Source organism: Lepidochelys kempii, chromosome 2 (genome assembly GCF_965140285.1).
Source record: "Lepidochelys kempii isolate rLepKem1 chromosome 2, rLepKem1.hap1, whole genome shotgun sequence".
NCBI lineage: Eukaryota > Metazoa > Chordata > Testudines > Cheloniidae > Lepidochelys > Lepidochelys kempii.
Genome location: NC_136381.1, coordinates 262,065,544 through 262,082,696, shown reverse-complemented (window position 1 = coordinate 262,082,696; position 17,153 = coordinate 262,065,544). Strand labels below are relative to the sequence as shown.

General features: G+C 36.1%; 1 protein-coding gene across 12 annotated transcripts in view; it reads right to left on the bottom strand.

Moving 5' to 3' along the window:
- The window catches only part of NKTR (natural killer cell triggering receptor), an 80,169-nt gene that overhangs the window by 28,323 nt on the left and 34,693 nt on the right, over positions 1–17,153 (bottom strand). For 11 of the 12 annotated variants that reach the window (XM_073334786.2, XM_073334787.2, XM_073334788.2 and 8 more), the window contains 4 exons: positions 16,909–16,953; positions 14,919–15,006; positions 4,940–4,969; positions 2,880–3,025 (listed from right to left, as the gene is read on the bottom strand). In XM_073334786.2, coding sequence (XP_073190887.1) covers positions 2,880–3,025; positions 4,940–4,969; positions 14,919–15,006; positions 16,909–16,953 — 309 coding nt within the window. Of the gene's footprint in view, positions 1–2,879; positions 3,026–4,939; positions 4,970–14,918; positions 15,007–16,568; positions 16,597–16,908; positions 16,954–17,153 lie in introns of all 12 variants that reach the window. The other variant, XM_073334790.2, reaches the window with a different exon arrangement.

Sequence of the window (17,153 nt, the reverse complement as noted above, 5' to 3'; positions counted from 1 at the left end):
TGACCCATCCACTCCCCGTTTTTATTCGAGCCTAAGTTAATTGTATCCAGTTTGCAAATTAATTCCAATTCAGCAGTCTCTCCTTGGAGTCTGTTTTTGAAGTTTTTTTGTTGAAGAATTGCCACTTTTAGGTCTGTAATTGAGTGACCTAAAAGTGGCAATTCTTCAACAAAAAAACTTCAAAAACAGACTCCAAGGAGAGACTGCTGAATTGGAATTAATTTGCAAACTGGATACAATTAACTTAGGCTCGAATAAAGACGGGGAGTGGATGGGTCATTATACAAAGTAAAACTATTTCCCAATGTTTATTCCCCTTCCCCCCCGCTGTTCCTCAGACGTTCTTGTCAACTGCTGGAAATGGCCTACCTTGATTATCACTACAAAAGCCTTCGGCTCTCCTGCTGGTAATAGCTCACCTTACCTGATCACTCTCGTTACAGCGTGCATGGTAACACCCATTGTTTCATGTTCTCTGTGTATATAAATCTCCCGCATGTATTTTCCACTGAATGCATCCGATGAAGTGAGCTGTAGCTCACAAAAGCTTATGCTCAAATAAATTTGTTAGTCTCTAAGGTGCCACAAGTCCTCCTGTTCTTTTTGCAGATACAGACTAACACGGCTGCTACTCTGAAACTTAGAATAAATGGTATTCTATTGTTGTTTAATTGCACGATTCATTTTTTTAATCACCTGACTACTTTAAAATAAATTTTAGCTTGCAATACTGTGACTTCATCTCATTGGTTCTTCCTAGGACAAAAGAGAAAGATGAACAAGCACCATCCACATTCATCTTTTTTTTGTGACTCAAACATCTTAGATGATCAACGCACAAGTTACACTTAAAATCAATATCAAGACTCTCAGAGTCAGTCCCAATATCCACCTCTTCTCGTAGAAACCACATCAGTCTGCTCTATCATTCATCTTCATACTTGTATAGAATTTGTCCATTACCCTCTAGGACAGGGGTGGGCAAACTTTTTGGCCCAAGGGCCACATCAGGGTGCAAAACTGTATGGAGGGCCAGGTAGGGAAGGCTGTGCCCCCCAAACAGCCCCCCTGCCCCCTATTCGCCCCCTCCCACTTCCTGCCCCCTTACTGTCCCCCTCAGAACCCCCGACACATCCAACCCCCGCTGCTCCTTGTCCCGACTGCCCCCTCCTGGGACCCCCTGCCCCAAACCTCCCCCTGGGACCCCACACCCTATCCAACCTCCCTACTCCCTGACTGCCCCGACCTATCCATATCCCTGCCCCCTAACAGGCCCCCCGGGACTCCCACGCCCTGTCCAACTCCCCGTGTTCCCTGAACCCTAACTGCCCCAGAACCTCTGCCCCATTCAACCTCCCCTGCTCCCTGTCCCCTAACCGCCCCCTTGGGATCCCCTACCCAACCCCCCCACTGCCGCCCCCTTACCATGCCGCTCAGAGCAGCAGGATCTCACAGCCATTGCCTGCGCAGCAGCCTGGCTGCGGGGTAGGGGAAGAACAGCGGGGGGAGGGGCCAGGGGCTAGACTCCTGGGCCAGGAGCTCAGGAGCTGGATGTGGCCCATGGGCCATAGTTTGCCCACCTCTGCTCTCAGACCACACCCAATCAACTAGGGGGAAACGTTCACAAATGGGAATGTCACCCTCCTCTCCTCCTGCAGGAATACTGTAAGCTGTCCCTCACGCAACAAGACCAAAAGTCTCTTTGTTCTAACCCTTTGAAAATGAAACTTCAAGAGAGAGTGTTTTTCCTCTCTCTCAGACCTGGTGTTCATTTTCCCAACCAAGCCAGGAAGGCTCAACAAATCTCTGCTAATCTTCACAAGATGACAGAAGGAAGTCACTGAACCAGCAGTCAGATAAGAAAGACTTTCCCTTCAATTCAAAAATCCCTCCATCTTTCTTCCTGGGGTCAGTATCATGTGAAATATTTTTTTGCTATATTGTCTGCCCATCTGTAGTCTCTCATTCCATAACTCTTCACAATTTTAAACGTTTGCACCATTTTAAAAAAAACAACAAAATCTTATATTTCACTCAAAATTTAAAGGGACTCAGTTTAAACACACAAAATCAATTTTGTCCTTTTTCAATTTGGCAAGCTTATTATTGTAGTTTATTCCACGTAATTCAGAAACCTATGCTGTCTTTAGTTTATTTGGCATGTAAAAACAATTTCATCGACACCAGCAAGAACGTATTTTGCACAAGTGTTTTGCAGAGCATTGAGGAAGCCTGCCTATCATATTTGGGTGTACTGTCACTAAAAGGGTAAGTGGTTTTGGTTAAGTTCAATTAAGTTGTGGAGAATTGGTTGTGGGAGAGGAAGGGGATGGATGGATGGGAAAATATTTAGAAGCCGTAGGCCTACCCCCATCTTTTAACAGTTTTCAGAAAGGTCAAATCTCGGCCTATACAAATTTCCAGTGATGCTTTGGATATAATTTTTACAAGTTATGGGATACCCAGTAAAGTTTGGTCCTCATACATTTTCCTCCGATGATTTAAGGGGAAAAAAATTCTGTTAACATTAATTTCATGACTAGTTTTATGTTAACAGCTCAGATATCCTGAAAGGTCTATAGTTTGTGCAGTACCAAGGAATATATTTAGAGCTCCACCCCTCAAATACTGGGAAAGAAATCTGCGTTCAAGTTCAGTATGGCAGTTCACAAAAATAAATGTCAACATTGCTTACAAGAAATGGGCATGCCCTTTTTCAAGTGAGAGAATCTTCAGTTTAGAAAAAAGTATCTAATTCTCAGACATCTTTAAATGCAAATTAAAATGCCAGAGAACCACTAAGTTTTTAGAAATAAGTAAATTTTGTAATCTTTGCATAAGACAATTTTCAATACGTTTCAAGCAACATGTTTGCTTACCATTTTTTGCTGATTTTGTAACAAGCACCCCACAGTCAATAACTCGCACGTCTGCATATGGCCTACTTGCAGTATCAGTTTTCAGATTTTCTATTTGTTCTATCACTTCAAAACCAGAAATAACCAGTCCAAAGACAACATGTACACTGCAGAAATACAAGATTCAGAAAGTACAACTGTTTAGGTATAGCTGGGATTCTTCTCCACTGACTTCTTCATAGACTGAAAGTCATATTCTTACATGGAATAATTCGGTTCCATCTGTATTACCGGGTTGTTCATGTCCAAAATTTAGCGTTAGTAAAACCATCTTTCAAAAAAAACCAAAAAAAAACCCCAAAAAACAAAACAAAACCAAAAACACCCCAACATCATGTTATCAAAAATGTAAGGATTTCATGCACTATTTAAAAAAAAAAAAGAGGGTCATGTCGTGCATAGCTTCTTCTGGAAGTCAACAGCAGCTTTGGAAGACAAATCCACCTTTGCATGTGCACTTTATTAGGCCAGAATTTGGCTCCTAATCACAATCAGGGGCAGCACCAGCCTCTTCTCACCGGAGGGGCTGAGATGGGCTGGATAGAAAATTGGGGGTGGGGGGGAGGAATGCACCCTCCCTCGCCACAAGATTCCGCCCCCTCTTGTGAACCGACCCCCGGCTCCTCCTCAATTAAGTGCTGGCACTGCCTCCTCCTCCACCCCCCTGCAAGGTCTTGCCCCTGGCCAGGTCAGAGACCAGAAGCCAAAGCTAGGCAGCTGCTGCCATGATGCAGGTGACTATGGCACTCCCCTCTTCTCCTGCTGCTCAGGGCCCTGGGGCTGAAGCTGCTCCTCAGCTCCCCATTGTCCTTTGATGGGGTGGGGATGAGTCAGGGTTTAGTCCAGGGTTGAGGTGCTGCCAGACTATGGCAGAGGGCAGATCCTTGGCACAAGGAGGGGCGGGGGGAGAACAGTTATCCTGATGGAGTGAGCCTCCTGCTGTGTTTGCAAAAATAGGGTGGTTGGCAGAGGGCCTTTTTTATTTCCCCTCTCATAGGGCCATACGTCTAAGCACCCACTGCCCAGGGCTGTGTCCTTAAAGACACAGGGCATCCCAATGCCTAGAAACAGCAGCTCTTCTCTATCTGATATAACATACTGAGGTGCTAAAGGAGACCCGATTCAGTGAAATATTTTACATATACCCCTCAAAAATTGCATGTCACACATTGAGTGTTTAAAAGAGGCCTTTATTAGATCCCAGTCTGCCTGGCAAAAGGGTATAATGGCTCAGGAAGGTAGGGAAGGCACAGCCTGCTGAAAGAAGAGCACAATGACATCCCAGCAGACAGCTGTGTGGGTCGCCCTTGTCACTGACAAGTCAAGGAAGAGTGGCATCATGGAGGCAGCCTGTGGAGTGTTCGCAGGGCTCTAAATTGCCTTTATTGAGAGAACTATTCAGTTTAGGTATTTGATATCTCAAGGCATTGACAAACTTATTTCTCACCGCATATCAGTAAGGTAGGTAATCATTATTACCATTTTAGACAGGAAACTAAAACAGAAGTTAAAGGACTTGCCCAAAGACACATAGTAAATCAGCAATATAGATGGGATTATTCTTTACTCGCTATTCATTAGAGCGCAACGACTTCTAAATTCTTCCTCCCATTTTCTAGTCCCATAATTAATATTTGCAGTGACTCTAAAGTATTTGGGGATACTATCTATATTGAAGACACTACAAGAAAATAAGATTATTATAATTTTATTTTTATATTTTTAAACCCAGAGGCCCAAGGGTTAACAACAAAAGCTGGAAGTTTAAAAAAACAAAAAAAAACAAAAAAAACAAACCCTAAGTTAAAAATAAAGCATTTGATTACATTCATGACTATGTAGGTTTTTTTTTAAAGATCGTCAAAAAAGCTGAAATGGCAACCCCCCGCCACATTTTTTTATCAAACCAACCAATTATTTTTTGTTTCTAAGTTCTGTCCACCTTTAAATTGAGATGTGAACTAATTATTCCTGAATATTAGAATTTTATTAACAGTACAAGTTAAAAATAGAAGACTTACCCATCAAGATGAGGAGCAGGCTTTGTTGTTCTAATTTGACATACATCAACATGGATATGATGGTAAAAAATCAGGAATTCAGATGAAGAGGTAAAAAGCAGAATGGCAGAGGAAACAAAAAAGTGAAGGTAAAAGACAAAAAACAGTGAAAAAATCCAGTTAAAAATTTGATAAAAGTCTAAATAAAGATTAAAATCATACTAAGTACAGGGAATTGTGAACATTAGTATAAAAAAATAATTTACATTAACGAGTACAACATTTACAAGTCCTATTTTAAAAAAATCATTAAATGCATGCAATAAACAATTTTTTCATGTATTAATGTCTGTATAAATATATACTCCAAGACATCTCATGGTAATATTTTTAAGGATAAAAAACTATACCATTTGGCAATAAAAAAAGAGTGGGTGAAGTACTTCTGAAATTATTACAGTACAAGAATGTAACTATTATTTTTAAGTGAGTTCTATTAAGCAACACACAAACCAAACCAAACCCAACACCCCTCCCCCCCGCCCGGCAAAAAACAAAACAAAAACAGGAGTTACAATACAGGAAAGCACATTTTTCCTACTTTCTCATTCTCCTTCTATTTTGCTGGCTCCATGAATCAGCTTCCAAAACAATACATCTATATATAACATCAAGACTACAATACTGCCTCTCACATATTAAGTTTGCAGTCCTCCCTACAGCAGCAGATTGCTCTGCTGGGTAGGGAATCAGCTGTATAGTAACAGATGCTAACATGGTCCATGATTAATGCCTCATATAGATACCTCCATTCATTTAAGTTAGAAAGAGCTGGGTGTGTAGGAGCCAGTAGAGAAACAGTCACTGCACTACATCTAGTACAACAGAGCTACGTCTGTCACATTTCTTATTTCCCTTCAAGATCAGAATATTAATTTAAGAAGATGTGACTCAAACAATTTTGTAAAAGAGATTTAATTTATCATAAAGGATTGGAGTCACTCTTTAAATTCTCTCCCAGTGAGGAAAGGAAATTACTTCCAAGTTGCAAAACACTAGCATGACATAATACTTGCATCCAAGTTCAGTCTGTTCAAAGCAAGGCTGCATTAAAAGATGCAAGAGGAACTGCGCTATTTAGACACAGAAATTCAACTAGGGACATCATTTAAAACAAACAACAACCCACCATCACATTAATTTTACTCATCAGAGTATCAACATGACCTGTACGTGAATTTCTTTTCTCAAATTATTCCCTGAACCCACAGAAATCATGATTTTCCTTTTCTATGCCCCCTCCACCAATTCTTTTCAAATCCTGGGGGGTCCACAATAGATGTTCCATTTGAGGTTTCATTAAAGCAGACTTGGTATCAAGGATTCAGTACTTAAACTATCATTGAAAAGTTACTTTTAATCAGACAGTTCAAAACTAGATTGGCGGCCATGATTCCGTCCAATAAAATCAATGGGGTGTTGCAGCACTGGATCACATCTGCCAAAAGATGGAACTACAAAAAATATTCATGCCTCACCTTTATTTTTGTCCAAACACCACCACTACCCTCTTTCCCCACATTACATAGTGCAGGAAATCATTCTAGTGTAACTACAAGACAAGAGCTGCTTACATGGAAGGCATTTAATTTATTTTCCTGTTTTGTGTGTCCCTTCTGTTCGTTCATAAAATAAATCTTACTTTCTTGATGAAATATATTACTATGGATAAGCAATCTCTTATGGCCATTGTAGTTTGATAAACAAAAAAAATTAATTACATTAACAATCTACATTCAAGTAAATATTTTATTTTAACCAAGTTTAATTATAAAACTGTTCTAAAAGATTGAAATTGAAACAAGCGGTTACTTTAGTGAAACCAGCACTGAAATGTATACTTTTAGTTTTTAGAAGTCAAGAAAATAATATGCAACAGTTTAAAACACAATGAATATACTAGTGACTACTGACTGACAAGAAAGACTTAGATACTGATTTGGCAAAGCACTAAGATGGGCTCAGGTACTTTGTTGAACTGGGGCTTTAGAGTCTTGGATTAACAAAGAAAAGGGCAGCCATTGTGGCAAAACCTATCTAGGGTTTTTCTCCCTTATTTCACTGGCAGTTTGAGCCTGATGAAATGGATAAACGGTTTTCTTCATTTGCTTGCTCATGAAACGAAAAGAGGAAAAAGTCAAGGGGGAGATTTTCAAATGCACAAATGAAAGTCAGGTGAACAACACATATGCCTTTAATGAAAGCTGGGTGCCTGTTCATTGTGCCATTGAATATCTCCTCACAAGACTACTTCAGATTAGATTTATTATATTTCAGTTAATTTTTTAAGGTCGGCTAATATTTCCATAGAAAGAATACTCTGAAATTTCATCTGTCTCATTTCTTGCACTATCACTTTTCAAGAGCAAGAAGTAGGCTCTGTCTATCCACAGCTGTGAACAGAATTCATTCCCCAAGAAACATTTAATTTCATATAGAGAACTGTATTTTTACATAACTTCATTTTACTAACAATTAAACAAATTTCAAAAACTGCCATATAAGAGACAGTATTATCCAAGTTAATATTTACAGAAAAAAGTAACCATAGTCAGTGAAGATAACTAGTAAATAGATTAAAAATATTACTGCCACACAGAAGAGAATCTTTCTGATAAAGCAAGTTTATTTGTATTCTTAAAAGGACTTCAGCACTAACACAGGATTCAATGCATGTAATAACATGGTCAGAAAAAGACAAGAAAGAAAGAGAAAAACAAGAAGAGAAGAAAAGAAGAAAGGACAGAGCCTTAGAGGAATGAGACATTACCTTTGGAGCGCACGATGTAACACTGTTTCTGTAAATTTTACACAAAAATGGCAAGAAATAAATTGTAATACATTTTCAAACAAAATGGAGTCTGTTTTATTAAAATACAAATTTAAAGTATGCAAAACAAGGATGCTTTAAAAATAGAGGGCTCTAAATTTTCTATAGAACAAAAAGGTATTTGGAAAGCTAGAACAAGTTTTGTTTTTAAACACTAAAGAAATGCTCTGCTTGAGCACTGAATTACAAAGATAAACCATTGTGAAAATGGAATCCACTCATACCCTTAATTAAATCCTCAATCCAGCAAAGCACCTGAAAACAAGCATAATTTAGCAAATGAGTAGCTAATTTCAATGGGACTTCTCAGATGCTTATAGTTCCACAGGTGTTTAAGAGGTTTACTGAAGCAAGTCCTAATTCTATACTTTATAGGATGCCATACTACTACATTTCTTATATAAATATGATACTGAAAACTACTGATTTACCAGTAAAACACATTAGAAATCTGTTAATCTACACTTTCACAAGTTCCAGCAACTGGCTAAGACCTCTCTCATGTTAATAAGTTTCCCTTAAAAAGGGAAAATAGACACTGTCATTAAAAAGCAAGGGAGGGCTATCATTTAACTAGAAATCTAACAAGGAAATCAAGATTGAAGATGCAAACGGAGGAAGTATTTTTACCCTATGACTTTACATTTTTGTTTTGATATACTTCTAAAACTGCAACATTATTTCAGTAATACAATTAACCTATTTGGAATAAAGAAGATATATTGAACAGCTAAATATTGCTTCATTAAATTAATCTACAAATTAACAACTAAACAAAGAGCAGGTTTTTTTTACTCTGCCTTTACGCACATAGGCTACGATCCTGCAGTGCTTAGGTATGTGCTTAACTTTACTCATGTGAGTCGTGCAAGTCAATGGGATTATTCATGTGTTAAAATTAAGCACGTATAAGCATTTTGAAGGACTGTGGTCAAAAACACTGAAATACTGAATCCCCTTTGATCTATTTAGTAATTTAATATATTACTGTAAAATAGTACAAATAAAATTAAATAGAAAATTTTACTTCAAAGTAGTAATAATGGAAAAATTCTGAATGTTATTTGGGACACTCACATTATAAGACCTTAACTGAAAAGCTTAGTAATTAACTGTTTCCAATTAGTCATTAGTAATATACAGAAGTGGCTGTAACAGTGGTCATATAGCACAACCCTCAAAATGAGTTTTCTTCTTCACTCAGGAGTTCAAAGATGTCTATTTATTCTATTTTTGTCACAAAACATGGCATTGTGCTTCTGAAATGTTAAAATTCTACCAGGAATTAATTTGTCAGCATGAAAAAGTAGACATGTAATTCCGTGGCTCACAGCATTAAACTGATACTAAGTAAGAGTTTTTCCTCAAATGATGTTTAGTGCAGAAATGAATGGCTTCAAAACTTCATAAACTAGCTCTAAGATATAAATGCAAAAATTCCAAACACTCAAAATAATGGGGAATAATATTTAGGACTTTTCACACATCTTCAAGAAGCTTTGGAAAAAAAAGTCACCTGAATTCTCAGTAGGCTAACTGGTTAGTTTAAAGAAATACTGACCAGATCACAATATGAAAAATGTGTACCTATTATTGTTACAAATAGTATCTAGACTACGATAACGAAGAGAAAATGTGTTTTCTAGCTTTTCAGTTTGGGATTTTTTTTTTTTTTTTACTTTGGGCCTGATCCTGCAATCAAACATGTGCTTATCATACTATTTCAAGTAGTCCCACCAAAATTAATCAATAAGGTCTGTCTTTGGATTCTTGAACTCTCCCTTCCCCCCTCCCCCAACTGTGTATGAGAAAGGTAATGTTGCCAACAAGTGTTTGAAGGATCAGAGCCTTTGTGAATTTTATAACATTTTGTATGTACTCAGTTTCACTGTTTTGTTGATGGTCAGTTACACTTGTAGTCTCAAGTATTATTAATATAATTATTACCACATTATGCCCATGCACCACTCTAGGAGGGCTCACACATGTTCTTCCCCAGGCGTTGCAAGAAGATATTTACCAGTAACAGCAGCAGCACAGCTAAAACTGAGCAGGCACTGGGCCATGAGGAGAAAGACGGGTAAGCCTAGTATATCCACTATTGATTTCTGTCCCATCCAAAAAACACTTCTGAATATCAGCATGGGATCAGGAAAATCTTTATTTGTTTTTTTCAAGGTTTAAAAAAAAGTCAGGACATACTATATTTAAAGGGTGTTCTCCCAGAACCCTGAATTATCTGAAAGTGGTTAATATAAAAAAATGAAGTTGGCAGTGGTCCTTTATGAGAAAAATATCAATGGGTAATTTTTAGCTTTACACTATTGCTTTATAATTTGTTTTCAACTTGTAACAGCCAAATCTAAGAACCTGCACCATAGTCTCATGAAATATTAGGAGTAACACCTTGAATATTTAAAATCAAATGGTATAGAAAGACTTCTTGAACATTTTCTTAATTAAGCAACAACGTGCTTCAGTAACACTGGTGAACAGAATAACTCCTTTTAGTACATTTAAAGATTGGTTATTCCAATAAATGTGATCTTGTCTTCAGCTAAGTATTTTCAATTCATCCCAAATCATTCCCTGCATTTAATAATCATAATACAAAGTTAAATGGCAGAAAATTGTCTAACAATAAAAACCTTTTATTACCACTTGTGACACAGAGCACACTTCATTACGCTTCTGTGACCATGTCTTATTCTCTACTAAAGGGTTTTTTTGCCCTGTTTGTTCTTCTCTCAAATTGATCCTTAATTTTCCCCCCTAACCTATTTCTTCAGTCTTTTCCATTTAAACTTCTCTAGCAGTACTTGATAAGAGACCAGTTTCTCTGCCCTACTCATTCACACCCATGACATTCCAGATCAATAAACTACAACTGAAGTGGTCTGAAATTAGTAAAATTCTGTGCTTAAAAGATCAGAGCATTGGTGTCCAGTATAATCAATTTCAAGTAACTCACAATATAATAATTCAACTTAAATTTGTTTTTCATTGGGCATTTGATGGAGCATCATACTGGACAGTAGCAACTGTGCGTTAATCCAGTCTACCTGCCAAGAGAATATTCACAGCCTAATAGGTTATTGAAAAGTCCACAGTTATACCAAACAGCACTAATGCCTGATAAGAGGAAAGGCCCTCTTAAAATGAGGCCAACAAATAAGTCATTTTGAACAACCATGTCTTTAAAGTTGTGCAATCCTTTATTTCTACTTAGGCTTCAGTCCTGCAAACACTTCTGCTTAACTCCAAGCACTAATCCATGGTTTTAGAGTTCAGCACGTGCATAAACACTTGACAGACTGGGGCCTCAGTTTGTCTGGAGAAACAGGGTGGATAAAAGTTTAAAAAAAAAAAAAAAAAAATCAGATTTTTTTTTTAATATAAATTGGATTTTTTTTTTATAAAATGCTTTTTGAGGAAAAAACCTATCTAAAGATAATTTTAATTTAGATACATTATAGCTCAAAGATATCTCATCATGGAATAGGGATTATTAATTCTAATTCTATAGTATGAGACAATATATTCATGTAATGTTTAAGAAAAACTTTGTAAATGAGTTCCTGGATTAGGGACCCAATCTTATGGGGTTCCACAGGCTTCTGTATAGATTATTTAGGTTAATCTTTCTATTTACTCGGTGCTGAGTCTAGAAGATACCATCAGAGATGCTTAGTTTTGCAGTTCTCAGACTGTGGATTTGTGTCTCCAGAGGTAACATGCTTGTTAACAGCAAAAATGGTTTTAAATAATATATAGAGGTGAGAATAGTTAAATAAAACAATTGAAATGTCTGTCTGGTGATGGTCTCCTCCTAATACAACATGGCAAGAAAATCCTGCAAATATTAATGATTAACCTGTTGAACTGGAGATAGTTCACCTCCCAATGACTTCATAAATATCTGCTTCAATTACTTTTGGTAAATGAAATAACCAATCATTCATTTTCTGATATAGCTATAAAATTAATCTGAAAAGTTTTCAAAATAAATCACTGTTTAAAAATGTGTGTACCTTCAAAAAATGAAACCTGCTTCTAATCTCTGAGCTGTGAAGAATATATATTTAGGTTGTAACAACCAACAAGAGTGCACTTTTACGTAGAAAACCATGATTAAATCAAGTCTTCCTGACCAGTGATTTAAATCATGATTGAAAATCAATTTGATTTAAATCAAATCCACCCTATGGAGAAATATAAAGCTCTTGACATCAATACAAATATGTGCAATATCAGAATATGCTATCCAATCATGCACCAAACCCTGTATGTGCAGGACTGAAAACAAAAATTAAGGAAGAGTTGACATATATCTCCTTCTATAAATCCAACAAGTTGGATGTATAATTTCAAAAAGGTATGACTGTGTTTTATTTAAAGTCTGAAAATGTCCTTTAAAACCTACCCAATAATCTTTGATTTGTCATCTTTGAAGAATTTAAAACCTTTTAGCTATATAAATGGAATTATAGATTTTAAAACAAACATTCTATTTAATATTTAATATTAAGATTTTATTATATTATATTAATTTTGCCACTCAAACAGCTTAAAGGATGAGGCCAGGAAAGGACTATTTTGGGTTTCAAGAATTGTATACTTTAATAAGGGTAAATCAGGCTGTACAAACTTAATGGCATTAAGCCTGGAGGAATACTGTAAGTTGAGGTAACTTTGCTGAGCAAGAGCAACTACTTTCATATATTACATTTTTAACTTTTAAACGATGAAATCATTGGGAGTGAAATCTGGAAACAATTACTTTTACGAGCTATCTAAATCTGAAACTGTGCATGTTAGAAGCTATCTTATGAGCAGTTGCTATGATTTGTGAGTTTATACCCATAAAGGAGAGTTTGCATGAAAAGAAAGCCATGGTTGTAGTCTGTGGTCTTTCATGACCCATTCTTGCCCAACCACAAATCAAATTACGAAAGACGACCCCGCCTCTGCAACTGATCATGCATAGCCATACTGCTGCACCTGTGTAGTGTTTCAATGCAACTTGTATGGTTGCAGCCATCCCGCCCTGTGAGCTATCAGTTGCAGGATTCACGCTTAACTGTAAAACTTTTTCTCTGAGAGAGAAACAAAAGTGATATCAATTAATGCAGTTTTTAAAATACACGTGCTCTTAAAAACATTTCATATGTTTGAAAAATATAATAGAAACATTTCTTTAAATATTTATCTTTCAGTGATTAAATCAAATAATTTAAATTTTGTATTCAATGTTACCTTAATGTTCTTTTTTATTTAAAAAAAGTTAACCTAAACACACCAAACACTCAGCTTGTTTATTTAAGAAAATTTGATACACATATCTAAATATAATATAGGAAAGATAAAAGAAACTTTAGAGCCCTCAGATGGTAGCTTCTTGATTGATGTAGCTTATTAAATTTCCAAGTTTACAGTTCAGATAAACTCAAAAATGGAAAATTATGACTTGAGAATCAAAAAGCAAGTCACTATATATTACACTTAAAAGGAACAGTGAACTAATCTGTTTTAAATACTTATTTGTAAGTTATGTAATTTTATATATATGTAACATATGTTATATATACACACAGCTAAATGTATAAAACGTACTGTACTCAGTAATACACAGCCATCTTCCAGCCAAACTGACAGAGATAACAGCAGGCGGCACCACAAAGCTGCAGCTCTTTGAGAAGCAGAGGGTTTGAGTGCAAAATCAGAAGTAAATCAATTTCCAAAGATTGCCTCTTGTGCTTCTGTTTTCCATTTTTAGGACATTCTTTAGGAAGTGACCTAAAAATGTCTCTTATCTGAACCTTATCAGATTACATTGAAGAACTCTTTTCAGGCAAAGAAAATGGGCATCCTTTTGGACAATTTACGTTTTTATTGAAGACAGTGAAGCGCCATTCATTCTTATCCATCAAGAAAGATGGCAAAGTAAACAAAGTTTTAATGTAGCAAACTATATGACTATTTAATTTCTGAAGAATAACAATGTAAAGATACTTCACAATGAAAACCTCCTCCCCAACATAAACCCAAAGTTAGAAACCACATTTTTTTCAGATATGCATAGCTCAGTGGTTTGATCACTGGCCTGCTAAACCCAAGGTTGAGAGTTCAATCCTTGAGGGGGCCATTTAGGGATCTGGGGCAAAAATTGGCGATTGGTCCTGCTTTGAGCAGGGGGTTGGACTAGAGGATCTCCTGAGGTCCCTTCCCACCCTGATATTCTATGAAATGTTAAAAAGGGGGACAATTTTTAAAAGATAGTGAAGTAGATGCATAGTCAAACATTAGCAAATTTTAAAAGAGATATTAGTGAGCCTAAAATTTGATATCAGCCAAAACGTTAGTTATTTCTTTCAGTATAGAACAGTTATTCCTGTTAGAGCTGTACTTTAGTCAAATATCTTGTATATTGTAACAGAAGCATGCTTATAAACTGGGGTGTTTTATAATAGAAATAACTGTACGAGAAGGGATCTTCTACAGTTCCTTCAACAAACACCCTTAATTTAAATCCAGTTTAACCAGTGTTGGCAGAAAAGCCATTTGTACACAGATATGTACAGTACTATGCAGCAACACAGAAGGAAGGTACTTCAGGGATAGACTAGAATAGTAAGTACGAATACCCCATAAAAACAGACCACATTTTGAAAACACATGCAACTGTTGACATTAAACTATCTATATATTAGACATCTTGTCCTTTTTCACAGAAAATTTTGAAGTTTGGAGTTTACAGTTGCTCAATTATAATTTATTTCATGTGCATGATATTGAAGAAGAACACAAAGCAAAAACAATCTACCCCAGGGACACTAATGAACACAAAAGTCTAGGCCAATGTTACTTTAGAAAAACAAGCAATAAACAAGTAACATTCATATATGATCAATTCTCGTGCTCCAGGAAAACACAAATAAATTGAGACTATCATATTTAATGTTTCCTAATTACAACAGCTCACAAACAGCAGGTACTCATTGGATTCTAGTCAAACATCCATATATATATTTAATTTAGCAATACCATCTTTCTCATGAACAGCGCTTCTCTGTTTAAGAAAAGTTCAACTCTCAAACTACATCTACTTACATGAAAAATTGGGAACCATTGGTATGTTTCCCTCGGTTTGCCATTGACAAAAGGAATGCTCTGTCATGTTTGAGAACAAAGTTTTCATCTGTTTGAAGAAAAAAAACCATGTTAGTCAGTTTCCCCCATAAATGAATACAAGTATAATTTTCTTAGCAGCACATGGACAGTACAATGAGAAATTCTTCTTCTGCTCACTAAGGAAACTTGAACACTTAAAAAAAAAAGAATTCTATGCAAAATCTCTCAAAAATTAAGAGCGGAGACAGATTTATATTTGTTAAGTCAGAAATACCGAGAAAAGAACACAGGAGTTTGCTTTTTTTTTTTTTTCTAAGTCACAACTGCTTTAGAAACAGTCTGAACCATATTGCTAAGAATAAATGTATTTAAAATGTTTTGTTATTGTCTTCCAAACAACTTGAACTCATCATACGCTTCCAAAAACTTAAACCCAACAGTGTCTCCTGAAAGAAAGCCACTTTGATAACAGACTCTCCCTCTCCCATCCTAAAACATGGCTGAACATATTCAATGCTATCATTTACACATAATGTTGAGTATTACTTAGGTAGGAAGACACAGTTAAACAACTTTTTCCCTGCCAGAGTGTTAACTTGTGCACTACATCAATCTGCGGAACTCAAACTTGAAGTTTCAAAATCCGAAAGGAAATTAATTTAATAGCGACACTTGCATGAGAGGAGTAAAACACGTCCTCCTCTTCAACCCAACTGTAAAAGACAGATTAGAGGTTGAAAAATAAGAATGTATTATTTAATCCAATAAACTAAGTAAAGAGGACCCATAGTTGTGCAGTCAAAATATTTTCAATCAGCAAAATGAAATAACTACACAACTAATTTACCACAGACAAAATCGTATTAGACTTAAGATTGTACCATTAATGTTTAAAAATGCAGACAAATATACAGTACCAGATTTTTAGCACTTACCAATCCAAGTGTATTCTTTAGAAACAAGAGCTCAACTTTTTAGAGTAGGGATCTGTTCATATAGCTGCTTCTGATTAACAGCTGTAATATTCTGACATCTAACTATGCTTCCTTATTACATATTAAAGAAACTTCACAGCATGCACCTAACTACAAAGAATTGTTCACAGCACACAATACATGAAACACCCAACAGCTTATGTACAGGCTTGTGTCAAGACTGGAATAGCACAGTAACTTCCCATTTTTTACACTTAAAAATTATACTGTACCTTGTCTCCTAAAAGCACTGATTACCATTACAAACTCTCACACCTCTTTCTTTCCAAAAAAGCTTTAGAAAGAAGGTGAATGGTGTACATTTATCCATTCTGTGCAAATAAATTACTTGCACAGAGTATAAATACAGCCACATATTTTTAGAAACCAACACTAAATATACAAACCTCGGAGGGAAAAAATGGACAGTGTTTTTAAAGAAATAAGAACGGTTTTGAACTGGGAATAATTCCAAGTATTTATTCTCCAAATAATTAATTTTCCCTCAAAAAAGTTAGATACAGAATTCTCCACGTCTCCAAGCAATACAGATATCCATCCACAAACTGATACATTATCAGTTGTCCATATATTTACTAGGGAGGGTGCAAGGGAACAGAGTTTGAATTTGTGTTACTGAGCTTGTGTCTCTTACCTTTTCATTTTGCAAAAGACCACATTCTCTATAAACAAAAGAATATGTTGACAGTTTTAGGCAGGAAGATAGGAGTTTTCATGAATCAAGTTGCCTAACCTCCATGCTGAAAGTCATGTTTAACCAGTAAAGTTAGCCTTAATTAATTTTGTCAGTTAACATTAAATATCTCAATAAATGTATCTGAAATCCATGCATATAAAAATAACTGTCATGCAATATTAGTTTCATGCAAAAGGTGACCTATAAGTAGACCTTTCCACATTAAATATCTTGGGAATCAAAACTTCTTTTATCTCCGAAATGAAGCAACAGACCATAAAGACATATTAGCCCTTACCTTTAAAATATCCACCATAAATAGATTCACCTCCTTTTCCATTACCTATGTAGTAAAAGCATGCATTAAATCTTATCAGAAGATTTTAAGTTTGCTTTATAAACAAACAGTTTTAGAATAGTAAGTAACAAATTATTTTTAAAAGGTACTATTTGCAAATACACCTCTACCCCGATATAACGTGGTCCACGGGAGCCAAAAAAATCTTACCGCGTTGCATTATATTGAACTTGCTTTGGCCTGGA